Source organism: Hemicordylus capensis, chromosome 4, assembly GCF_027244095.1.
Source record: "Hemicordylus capensis ecotype Gifberg chromosome 4, rHemCap1.1.pri, whole genome shotgun sequence".
NCBI classification, from domain to species: domain Eukaryota; kingdom Metazoa; phylum Chordata; class Lepidosauria; order Squamata; family Cordylidae; genus Hemicordylus; species Hemicordylus capensis.
In genome coordinates, this window is record NC_069660.1 from 123863244 (window position 1) to 123875801 (window position 12558).

General features: G+C 47.0%; 1 protein-coding gene across 13 annotated transcripts in view; it reads right to left on the minus strand.

The window, feature by feature from the left end:
- Nucleotides 1–12558, minus strand: part of HFM1 (helicase for meiosis 1) — a 151710-nt gene that overhangs the window by 36185 nt on the left and 102967 nt on the right. For all 13 annotated transcript variants that reach the window (XM_053243306.1, XM_053243303.1, XM_053243304.1 and 10 more), the window contains one exon: nt 15–172. In XM_053243306.1, coding sequence (XP_053099281.1) covers nt 15–172 — 158 coding nt within the window. The remainder of the gene's footprint in view (nt 1–14; nt 173–12558) is intronic.

The following is a 12558-nucleotide window of genomic DNA, read 5'->3' on the forward strand; positions in this document are numbered from 1 at the left end:
TTGGATATACTCACATAATCTTTTGCTTTAAAACCACTCGATTATCACTATCACCTATAATTAAGGTTACATAGTGAAAATCTGGAGCAGTTCTCTTGGTCTGCAGCTGTTCAAAGTTGGTTAATATGACTGTCACTAGGATTTCAGCAACTGCTTCACTGTTTTTTGCCAGCTTAAACAATAAAATACATGTTTTTTAAAAAGACAGCATAAAACCTAGCATTTCATGTATAACATGGTGTAATGATACAAAGAGCTTCATTTTGTATATAGTCAGGTTGCTTACCTGCAACAATAGTTCTTGTAGTGGTCCATTGTCCTTCACACTAAGGATGTCTGCGCCTGCATAGACAGACTGGGAACCTTCTAGAGTTGTTAGAACCTTGAGCGGTGGCCCCACCCCCACAATGACATATCCTCTCCACAGACATCCCCCCCTCAGTCCCTGATCTCCACAATCGACATAATACAGGCAAGTGACCTGAGTCACTGAGGAGGGAGGGATGTGTGAAGGACAATGGACCACTACACGAACTACTGTTACAGGTAAGCAACTTGACTTTCTTGGTAGTGGTCCTATTGTCCTCCACACTGAGGAGATTAGCAAGCTACTCGCCAGGATGGTGTAGCAGGCATCTACTGAAGGACGGATTCTAGAACCGCTGTCCCAAACTGTGAGTGTGCTCTGTAATTTGGATCCCGGGCATAGTGGTGGACAAAGAACAATGGACCTTTCCAGGTCGCTGCTCTACAGATGGTGTCCAGGGAAATCCCATGGAGGTAAGCCATAGAGGTAGCCATGAATCTGGATCGTGATCCATTGCAGCCATAAGAATGGGTTCTGTGCCTGCGCAGGACCATTTGGGCAGATTTGACTAGCTCCTTGATGTGCTTATCTCCGCCCCCTGCACGTGGTGTTCTAGTCTAGTTTAGGCGGGCTAGCATTTGTGCCCACTGTAATTCTAAACTTCTTTCAGCAAACAACCATGAACTTTGTTTGCTATGTCTCAGTGAGGGACACAATACCTCTACTTGTAAAATTTGCCTCACCTTTCCCCATCAGACAAGAAAAAACAGAGCCCTTCATCTACGGGCCACATTATATAATGGTGTTTTGTGCCCCAGGATGCCAATGCCAGGGTCCTCTGCAGATGCCCCCATACCGTCAACATCGGGTATGGTATAGAGGCTGACATCGGGATTGATGTCAAAGTTGATGTCAGGATCTGCCTTGATGCAGTCTAAAACCTCGACGGTCCCTGCCTCATCGCCCACACCTGCAACTTTTAAGACTCCAAAGACTCCTTCTGCTTCCACTGACATCGGGCAACCGATACTGATGGAGAGCCTCTCCTTAAGAAACACCGTGACAAGGGTGCTGAAGCTGATTGTGACTGCTCTGCCCCTTCTCACAAAACACCTTCCCCGACGACCCTGCAGTCAGTTTTGGGTGCTGCCCGGTCTCGCCCTCCGACCCTGGACGTGGGAATGCCCGATTTCCTCTATTCGATGTCTCAACGCCCAGCTCTGACACCAATACTTTCTACATCAACTTTGGTACTGATAGCTCAAGGCTGAGAACGCTCTCTTTCACCAGTTGTGACTCCGGCCCAGACTCCATCACCAGCAGTTAGACGCCGCACCCAGTGTTTTTTTGGGGGGGGGAAGACTTCTCCAGTCTCTTTCGAATTGGAAGCGGATGATACCGAACTAGACCTGGAACAGGGGACTGCACAACCTCTACTCCATATGCCAGACTTTACCAAGAGCACTCCTTCAGCCTTGACATTTTATGGATTTTTTAAAGCCAGAGTCTTGACATCGACAAAGAAGGCTCGGCTTTCTCGATACCAAAAACCCCAGGATCCTCTCCGTCTCAAGCTCGGGTCTCTACCCATTCAACACTGTCGGCTTTTCAGCTCTTTCAAGCTGAAACTTCTGTTCACATATGGAAAGCTCCTACTGATTATGTGGTCACTCAAGTCTTGTCTCAGGCTTTGGCAGGAGGTGATGCCTCTCAGGCCGACTTCCCCATGACTATCAGGACTATAGATTCTGGAAATCTCACCAGTCCTCAATGTCGGTGGTCCCTATGGCTACAGAAATGACTCCCCCACCAGAATTGTGAAGACCAGTCACTGTTTCAGTGTCGACACAAGTCATACCTCTGCCTGTCCCCTCAACAGCTGTTTCAATGTCGACATAGGTCCCCCCCGCCCATCGAGGATGGAATTAGACTCCTCGATACCGAAGCATCCTATGGTGGTATGTATGCAGACACAGACTGTCAACATGCCAAGACCTCGCCCTCAGAAGTCTCAGCCTACACAAACGGTAACACTTTCCACCTTTGAAACTACCCAGACAGTGCCACCCCCCCGCCCACATCCAGGGCCTCATACTGTCATCTTGACCGATGACTATGAGTCTGATTTAGCTTCCAATGAAAAATCCTCTTCAGAGCACCCTGCCGACCCCCCCATTAGGGTGGCGTCAAGCGATAATGTGTCCCCTAATGAGGAAATGTGTTCCTACCACAAACAAATAATCTGAAATGACTTTGGCCCTGAGTCTACAGTGGGAAAATAAATCTCAGGATGTGGATGACCCCATCTACAAGTTCTTCACTACAGCTGCTCCTACTCAGCTGGTTCACCTACCAATGCTGCCGGTGATTTCCATGCCTGCGAAATCAGCATGGTCGACTCTTCAAACTTCCACACCGACTCCCAAAAGGCTAAAAAATCTGTATAAGATCAGGGAGGATGATAATGATTACCTACTAAGACACCCCTCCCCCAATTCTGTCGTGGTGGACTGCGCTTTGTCATCTAAAAGTGGCAGGCGCCACACGACACCTGGGGATAAAGAGGGCTGAAAATTTGACTCTTGTGGTCAGAAAATTTACTCTATCTTGTGCCTAGGCATTAAAATTGCAAACTACATTGCCTGTTTTGCAAAAGAATGATATCTCTCCAGAATAATTCCTGGTGAAATTTAATAACATTCATACCAAAGTTACTCTCCTGACCACACAACAGATCTGCAATGCTAAGCATCTGACGGAAACTGAGTCCCGTACTATGACTACTGCTGTTGCGTTATGCATACATACCTGGCTACATTCTACTGAACTCCAGCCAGATATGAAGAAGGATCATGTGGAAGTTCTCCCTTTTGATGGGAAGGGCCTCTTCTGTGAGACTACGGACACCACCATTAAAAAGTCCAAGTTTACAGCAGGACATTTTCCACCTCTGCGCAATCGGGCACTTCCAAGTATCACCAGTTCAACAGGAAACAGTATGCATACAAACAAAAGGACAGGAGGGACTTTCAAAAACAGTACCCAGCACTTTAATAAAAGACGTTATAACCAGAGGCTGAGAAACAACCAGAACTCTCACCCCAAAGCCAGCAATACTAGCAAGCAGCATCTTTGATCCTCAGGACAGTCCACTGAATGCAATAGTTCAAGAGTCTCTACCACCGACTCCGCTGCTTCCTCCCATCATAGCCGCCCCCAACATCAGTCTGGCAAGTCATGCATCAGCATGGCACAACATAACATCTGACTGCTGGGTCCTAGTGTAGTTAGGCTTTGCAATAGAATTCGTGTCACATCCACCTTCAGTGGAGTCAAGAACACCCCAGCATCCCCTCTTCCGATGGAGGAAGTTCAATCTCTCTTGGACAAGGGGGCAATATCCCCTGTTCAGTGGACAGACCAGTGGCGGGGGTTCTACTCCCGCTACTTCCAGGTCCTGAAGTGGGATGGAGGCCTATGACTGATTAGGGATCTCCAACAGTTGAATCGCCATGTGGACATACGCAAATTTCACATGATAATGTTACAGAGCAGCCTTCCTCTCCTCCACGGGGAGGAATGGTTTGTGACATTGGATCTCCGAGTTACGTATTTTCATATTGGAATCCAAGAGACCCACAGACAGTATCTCTGCTTCACAGTGGTTCACAGTGTCTTCCAATACAACATTCTCCCATTCGGTCTGGCCACGGCACCCTGCATATTCACCAAATGCATGACTGTAGTCGTAGTCCATCTCTGGTCACAGGGCATAATGCTCTTCCCGTATTTCGACGACTGGCTCATGGTGGTAAGCGTGCATGATCAGTTAGCTTTGCATGTATCAATAGTGTTACACCTCCTGGAAGACTTAGGCATCCAGGTCAATTGGACAAAATCCAAACTTCAACCGGTGAAGGGCATCCCTTTCATTGGGTGCGTACTTGATACACGTTCTCCCCAGGGAGGGCTTCATACAGATCAGAGACCTGATCTTGACCTTCCTGGAATGTCCCAAACAGAGGGCACACAAAAAACAGAAGTTGATAGGCCTTATGGCCGCATGCAATTCGACTATTCACTTTGCCAGGCCATGTGTGAGCCATCTGCAACTTTGCTATCTATCGGTCTTCAGACCCAGTATGGACAGTGCCCAGATGTGGCTAACCATTCACCATTCAATTCTACCATCGGTCCATTGGTGGACAAAGGAGGCAAACCTTTTCAAGGGCATTGTCATAGGCATGCTATCGGACTCTGAGGATGAGGAGGAGACAGGCAGTGTGATAGCAGAGGAGGGAGTGCAGCAACCTCAAAGGCAAGAAGTTGCAGAGGCAAGCGGGACTGACTCACGGGATGTTGAAAAAGAAACAGAGCCTAGTACGACAGCTCCTGTGGAGGAGGCACAGCTGATCTCAGCTGTAGAGAGGAGTCAGTCGAAGAGACAGGAGGAGATAAGGAGATGCACGCACAGAATGGCTCGACTAACAAGAAGAGCTGCTGAGTCAGGGACCCATGATTGAAAACACATGATTTCAGCCTGTATAAGACGGCTTTCGCCTCAACCGCATTGCTAGTAGCAACATAGAGCTTTGGTGAGCTACCCAACTGTGTTCCTGCTTGATTTGACTGTGCTTGACTCCGGACTGTTTGGACTCTGTTTGTGGAATTTGACTTGGACTTGGTTTGACTGACTGGATATTGTAACGACTCAGACTGGCTTTGGTTTGGAAATTGCTTACTGCTTGGCTCTGACATTCTCCTTTTGACCCTTTGCCTACTTCACACTCGGTCTGCTGATCTATAGCTCTGGATTAGCCTGACAGGTTTACAACAGGCATGCCCTTTCAAGTACTCCAACCATCTGTGTGGGTCACAAACAATGCCTCCATGCAAGGTTGGGGGGCACACTGTGGAGATCTTCGTGCTCAGGGTCTGTGGTCCCTGAGCCAGCATCAAAGACACATAAACTTCCTGGAATTGTTGGCAGTGTTTCAAGCCCTCAAGTCTTTTCAGCCATCCTTAGTTGGCAAGGTTGTGCAGATCAGCCTAGACAACACCATAGCAATTGCATATCTAAATCGGCAGGGAAGGAACGTTTCCCGCTCCCTGTGCATGCTGAGCCTGCAGATTTGGAACTGGGCCATTGTCCAGCAAATGACACTAACCACCATCCACATCAAAGGTGTGGACAACACTTGGGCAGATCACCTCAGCAGGTCACAACTCTTTCTCCATCAGCACAAGTGGGAGATCAACCTCACATATCTCCTACCAATCTTCTGTGCTTGTCCACCTTGACAGAACTTCCCTTTCAACCTATGGCAACGGCGCTCCCTAAAGTAGCAGCGTTAAAGACGGCTTTTCTCCTGGCCATAACACCAGCTCACAGGGTCAGTGAGCTAAATGCTCTCTGTATTGACACTCCTCACACTAAGTTTCATGAGGACAAGGTGGTGCTTTGTCTACACCCTGAATTGAGACCTAAAATAGTTACTGACTTTCACATCAACAATGACATTGTATTACCCGTCTTCTTCCGCAATCCAACTATGGCACTGGAGCGTTCCTTGCACTCTCTAGATGTGAGGTGGACCCTTCTTTTCTATTTGAAATTGACAAAGCCCTATAGAAAGACCAAACGCCTCTTTGTAGGTTACAAAAGTGGAGTGAAAGGTTGCTAGATTTCCAGGCAGAGGCTATCCCACTGGATTGTGGAACTTATTTTCCTAGCCTACAAACATCAAAACATGGAGCCCCCTAAGACCATACGGGCTCACTCGACCAGGGCTTATGCTACCTCTGCGGTTCACATGGCCGGCATCAAACTCAGGGACACCTGCACCACAGCAACCTGGTCCTCTGAGCATACTTTCATCAAGCATTATGCCTTGGACCTTCACAATGCAGCTCAGGCCAATTTCGAGAGGGGCATACTCAAAAGGGTGTTACCATAGCATACCTCACCCTCCTCCAGACTGACAGCTCGTTAATCACCCATTCTTATAGCTGCAACAGATCACGATCCAGATAAACAGGTTGCTTACCTGCAACCAATTATCTGGTAGTGATTCATTGCAGTCATAAGACCCTCCAGCTGGCCCGCTGCAGTATGCGAAGTGACAACTTGTATGTTTCCAGGACATAAATTACTACTTACCTTATTGGACTGTGGTCTGTTTCCATACGATGATCACATCCATCTGTCGGTCCTCCAGGTACTGAGGAGAAAATGCTAGCCCGCCCAAACTAGACTAGAGCACTAAATGCAGGGGGCGGGGCTAAGTGCTTCAAGTTGCTAGTCAATTCTGCCCAAATGATGAAGACTCTTGGTGCGACGGACAGACCAAAGAGTAGTACCCTGTACTGGTAGACTTTGCTCCCAATGCAAACACAGAGATACTTCCTGTGCTGTGGCCTGATTAAGATGTGGAAGTAAGTGTCCCGCAAGTCTATGGCTATGAACCAGTTGTTGCGCAACAGGAGTTGCAGAATTTGGGAGAGGGTAGTCATACAGAACTCTCGACTGAATGAACTGGTTGAGGCCACGGAGGTCTAGAATGGGCCTCAGGCCACCATCCTTTTTTGGGATTGTGAAGTATCACGAGTAAAACCCTGTTGCTGTATTGGACCACACTCACTGGATGGCACTTTCGAAGTAAGGAGCTCCTGCCGCAGGGTTGGGTTGGGCTGAGTAAAATACGTTCCCGAAAAGTGGGGCAGGGTATGAAATTCTATAGCGTATCCCATACATATGATGGTTAAAACCCACTGGCCCATGGTGATATCTTGCCAGGTGCTTGCAAATGGGAGTAGTCTGGAGATAAACTGAGGGTCCGGCCCTCTTGGTGTAGGACAACTTGTTTCTTTGTTGTTCTTGTCAATGGAAAGGCTGGAAATTGGATCTTGACTTGCCTGTGGAATCCAAGTGCACTGCTTATTTGGTTTCTGTGGGAAAGATTGAATCTCCATAGATTTAGCTATTGCCTTGATCGTATAGATCCTTTCCAAGGTGTTGTCTGTTTCTTTAAAAAAAAAAAAAAGATTATCAGCATCAAATGGAAGGTCCTCAATTCAGAGTTTGGCCAAGAAAGGTGGATTTTAGCCAAGCATGTCACCAGAGAGCTATAGCTGCAGCCATGGTACAAGAGCCACAGTCTGCTTCATGTCTTGCCAAATATAATTGTTGCTTTGTAATGTGAAGACCTTCATTCAAAAAGGTCATGGGTGCTTCGTTCTGGAAAGGACCAAGCTGCTGGACAAATGGCTCAAGTTTCTCAAGAATGAAATGTGTATAGCCTGCCATACATCCTTGGTAGTTTGCTATGTGGAGTTGGAGGCTTGCTGTGGTGTAAACACGTGTCCCAAAGGAATCAAATTTCTTCCCATCAGGGTCAGAAGGGACTATTATTACCTTCTGCTTAACACCTTGCTGGGATGACTCCACCACAATCAAGTTCGGCTTGGGGTGCAAAAATAAGTATGGTGCATCAGCCTGATGGACTCTGTACAGATTCTCCAGCTTTTTAGATGTTGGTTGAATGGATGCTGGTTTGGACCACATTGCTTTGACTACCTCCATGACTGTAGGCAGAAGTAGTAGCAAGACTGGAGTGAGAGAGGAAGGCTCAGTCAGGCCAAAAAATGGGTCAGCTGTTTCAGCTGCTGGGTTTCCAGGCCCAGGGCAGATGCCATATGCTGTATCTGCTCTGAATAACGTCTATAATCCTCAGGAGCTTGCCTGTCTCCATCTAACAGATCCTTTAGTGAAGGTGAGACTGGTTGCCCATCAGGATCCTTATTAGTGGATGAGGTAACATCTATGTCTGACTCAGAACCAGGGGCTGTCTTGTGTATAGGTGGAGCTGCTTTGGTAACCATAGCTGGCTTGGCTGGCTGCTGTGGTGCCTACAAGTTCTGCGTGCTAGTAACTGCTTTCTTTTTTCTATTCTTTTGTTTTTTGTGTGCTGAGTTTTGGGGCAGGGATCTGGGTGAGTGGGACCTAGAGCATGAATGAGACCCAACCTTCCTCGAGGAGCCATAATTACATTCCCATCTTTCCCCCTCTGGGCTCCAGCAACATCCCCTTTGGTAACCCAATGGTGCTCTGGGCTCCATAAATATATACTGTGGTAGGCAGTATAGGGTCACCTTAAGTGACGCAGCAGGGAAATGCTTGGCTAACAAGCAGAAGGTTGCTGGTTCAAATCCCCACTGGTACTATATTGGGCAGCAGCGATATAGGAAGATGCTGAAAGGCATCATCTCATACTGCATGGGAAGAGGCAATGGTAAACTCCTCCTGTATTCTACCAAGAGAAAACCACAGGGCTCTGTGGGTGCCAGGAGTCAAAATTGACTTGATGGCACACTTTACTTTAGGCAGTAAAGGAGTCTGCAGTAGGCATACTCTGGGTACTGTAGGGAGTATGGTTGCTGCCAATCAGGGGAATAGCCAGCATTTGTAAGGGTGCTTCCCCCTAGACCGCAGTTCCCAATCTTGATACCAGTCAGAGTGCTCTGACTCGGTACTAGAGCTGTTCTTGTCGGGATCCCAGCCTGGGTTACTTCCCTCTGTCTGAGCTACAGTCGGGACCGTGATACTCCTCCTCTGAATCTGGCTCCTCCAATAGTGGGGAGGTAGCCACAGAAACAGTTGCTGATTTGGGTGGCTCCACGTGCTTTGTTTTGTGGTGCTTCTTTGTGCCTGCTCCCTCCGCTGCCGGTCGCTTGGGTGTCACGCCCTCGATCTCCGACAGCGAGGAGGAAGGGGAAGCTGTCGACTTTCCTGCCAATTCAGGAGTGTCTGAGGGGCAGAGCCCGGCTCTGTCAGCGTTCAGGAAACGGCTGTGGTAGATCCAACTAATGATTTAGAGCAGGCACAACAACCTGAGTCAGCAGAAAGCATGAGGGACCAATCTGAAGAAGAGCTATGCAATGAAACACCACTGACTCCACAACAGCACAGGCTCACAAGACGTAGAACCCAATTAGAGGCTGTTAGGAGGAGCAAACGCCTCTTGCTGATGGCTGACAAACCTTGAATTCCTGCCAGCTAGGAGCTCTCGGCTTGCGCTATAAATCATATCACCAGCCTCCTACTCATTGCTGAGAATCAACGTTCGTCAATATCCTTGTCGACAAGCGTTCAGCCAAGCCGTATCCGATTTCAGCAGCTCTGCTTGCCTCGTGAACTTCCCTAGCAGATGGCCAGACCTTGACATTGGGCACCTTTGAACTCGTTAGCTTCGGGTTTGTGTGGGACTCTCTCTCCTGCTGCGTGGGTGGCAGGCCTTCTCCAGGGCTTACCGGTAACATAGAGGCACCTCCCATGGGGGGAGGGAGTTCTCCAGTGGATACCATTCTGCAGCTATTAAGGTGCTGACAGAATGACTCCAAGGAGGGAGGTTACAGGGCTGTTGTAGCAGAGAGAGCCCTTTTCCACAGGAGTGCTCTGAGGCGCGAAGCCCTATTTCTCCTGGCCTGCCTACTAAAGGCCTTGTAGAAGGGGCAGGTGTCTGTTCTCCCCTAAACAAGCCAGGGGTCTCCCCTAAACAAGGTTTAGGGTCTCCCCTAAACAAGCCAGGCAGGTGTCATGGCAGTCAGAGGCAGGGAGTTTGGCCGAGCAGGAGACACAAAGCTTGAAGTGTGGCGTAGAAGCTATAAAACACCTCAAGCCCCTGAGAAAAAATATAAGGGCAGGGGGTGGCACTGAAGCAAATAAATATGCAAAATGTAAAAGCAAGGAGTATAACAAGACAATAGAAGTAAGAATAAACGTAATCAAACTAAGATGAAACCAGGGAAAAAACAATATTAACTCAGAGGGACTCTCCTCCCACTTTACAGCTCAGGCATCAGAATGAGAAAAAAATTAAAGCAGAAGGTCCTCCGATGTCGCTGTTGCGGTGGTTGGAAGAAGGTATTCTGAGGAGAGGATATGTCATTGTGGGGGTGGGGCAACTGCTCAAAGGTTCTAACAGCTCTAGAAGGTTCCCTGGGGTCTGTCTATGCAGGCGCAGACATCCTTAGTGTGGAGGACAATAGGACCACTACTAAGAAAAATTAGAATACCGGGTAGATGGATTACTCAACTTCGACAGAGGAGACCTAAGTTAAATTCAGTAATCCAAAAACCTTTGATTTAAAATGAGAGTTAAGATGCTTTACATTTTCACTCATGCTCTAAAAAGAAACAGACTGCAAGTTAAAGTGCCATCTTAACTTCCGTGCCATATAAGCTGTAAAGACTTTGTACAGTCTGGTATATGATGATAGCTTTATAAATGAGGCTCCATGCACCCACACTTTTCCTTGATTAGAGATGCATCAGACAGAAATTCATCAGGGACATCTCTAGGAAGTGATAGGAAAACTGTACCTGTTAAATGTCTACCTGGATGCATCCCTCTCCAGCCCAATGTCCAACTGAAAGACCAAGACTCCCATATCTGGAGTAAAGGATGCACTCACGCCCTTTAACCAGGTATAAGCCTGGGTAAGAAACCCGGTGCCATCCCGGTCCCAGCAGGGAAGGCAGCGCTGGGACCAGGATCGATTCCAGTGATGCACACAAGGAGCTCTATCTAGGTAGAACTTCTCTAACCTGGGCAGGGCTGCTTGTGTATATAGCCTTTCTATGTATCTAATTACAAGGAAATCTGACCATCCATCCATTATTTCTTAAATTAATTTTTTTTTAAGTAACCTGGAAATTGTACTCACAGAAAATTGCAGAAGAAAAGTGATGCCACATTTGAGAATCACAGGGGAAGTGATATAGCATCAGATAATTTCAGGGCAATGATGTAACGTCAGAGAATCTTCCTCTTTCTTTTTTAAATTGTAAGTAAAATAAACCAGCTAAAAACTTTTAAAAATAGATGTATAGGCAGGCAGGCAAACAGGTGGGCAAGTGGGCAAATAGGTAGCAGAAAATATTTTTCCCCACCCATGACCGGGAAAGAAAATGGTGACTCCTACCACCATTTCGAGCTCTGAAATGCTCCAGGATTTTCCAGTGTCAGAAAAATCCCACTCAAAATAAGCTTTCCTATTTTTGAATCAGGAATATCCCTAATACCCTCCCAAATGGCCAGTGTTGGGCCATTTCTGAAATTCCCAATCCAACTTTACACAGCCCTACTAGTATGCCTAATTTTTTTAAAAAAAATTCTACTTTTGAGTCACATGTTCCTTAACTCTTTCTGTATCAAATATGAAAATGATACCGCAGAGACCAATGAATGCTGCAAAGGACAAAGTACAATAGTGTATATACAAAGCTTTAGACAGGAGCATTGGTCACTTACTATGAAGGCTTCTTCCTGCTGCTGGACTTAAAGACATCTCATGTGGGTTACGCTTCCCATGTGCTCCAGAGACAGGACTATGCTAAAAAGCTAGAGAAGCTTTAAAAGCCTGGGAACTATAATGCTCAGTTCTGAATAGCCAAGTCCAAAGACAGAGAAGTCCAGTAACAAAAAAACAAGGACCAGAGGCAGTAGGCTACACAGATTGCCTTGAATAAAACAATAGATCAGTCCTTGCAGGAGACCCAGGAACTCCAAGCAGGTGGGTTGAGATGTCCTCAAATCCAGCAGCAAGAAGCCTTTGTGGTAAGTGACCAATGCTCCTTTCTCTGTTGCTGTATGAGGACATCTCATGAGCAACTTGCCACAGCTGACTACCCCAGATGCAAGCTCCCTGGTCTACTGTGGAGGGAGTACCTTTTGAAGCACCCTTCTGCCAAAAGCTGCTTCTGCTGAGTGATAAATGTCAATCTTATAATGTCTCATGAAAGCAGAGGGAGAGGACCACATATCTCAGAAAGTGTAGCATTAGTAGAGAATGCTGCGGTAATTGCTGCTACCCTTGTAGAATGTGCAGACACATGTAATGGAGGGGGAAGCTTTGAAGACTCATATGCCTAGGCAATACAGGCCTTAATCCATCTGGCTATGTTGAATGCTGAAGCTTTTTGTCTCATCGATTTAGGCAAGTAAGAGACAAATAGAGCATCGGAGAATCTGAATGAGGCTGTTCACTTGTGTCAGGTGTGCTCTGACAGGTGAGAATGCTTCTGACAGAAGGATGGTAGCACAATGTCTTGAGAATGATGAAAGACTGATGGAACCTTTGAGATGAAGGTGGGGTCTGGAATAAGTTGAACTAAGTCTGGAGGAAAAAAATGTATAGATGCTTGTTTATGGAGATGGCTTGTAACTCTGAAACCCTTCTAACTGAGTTTA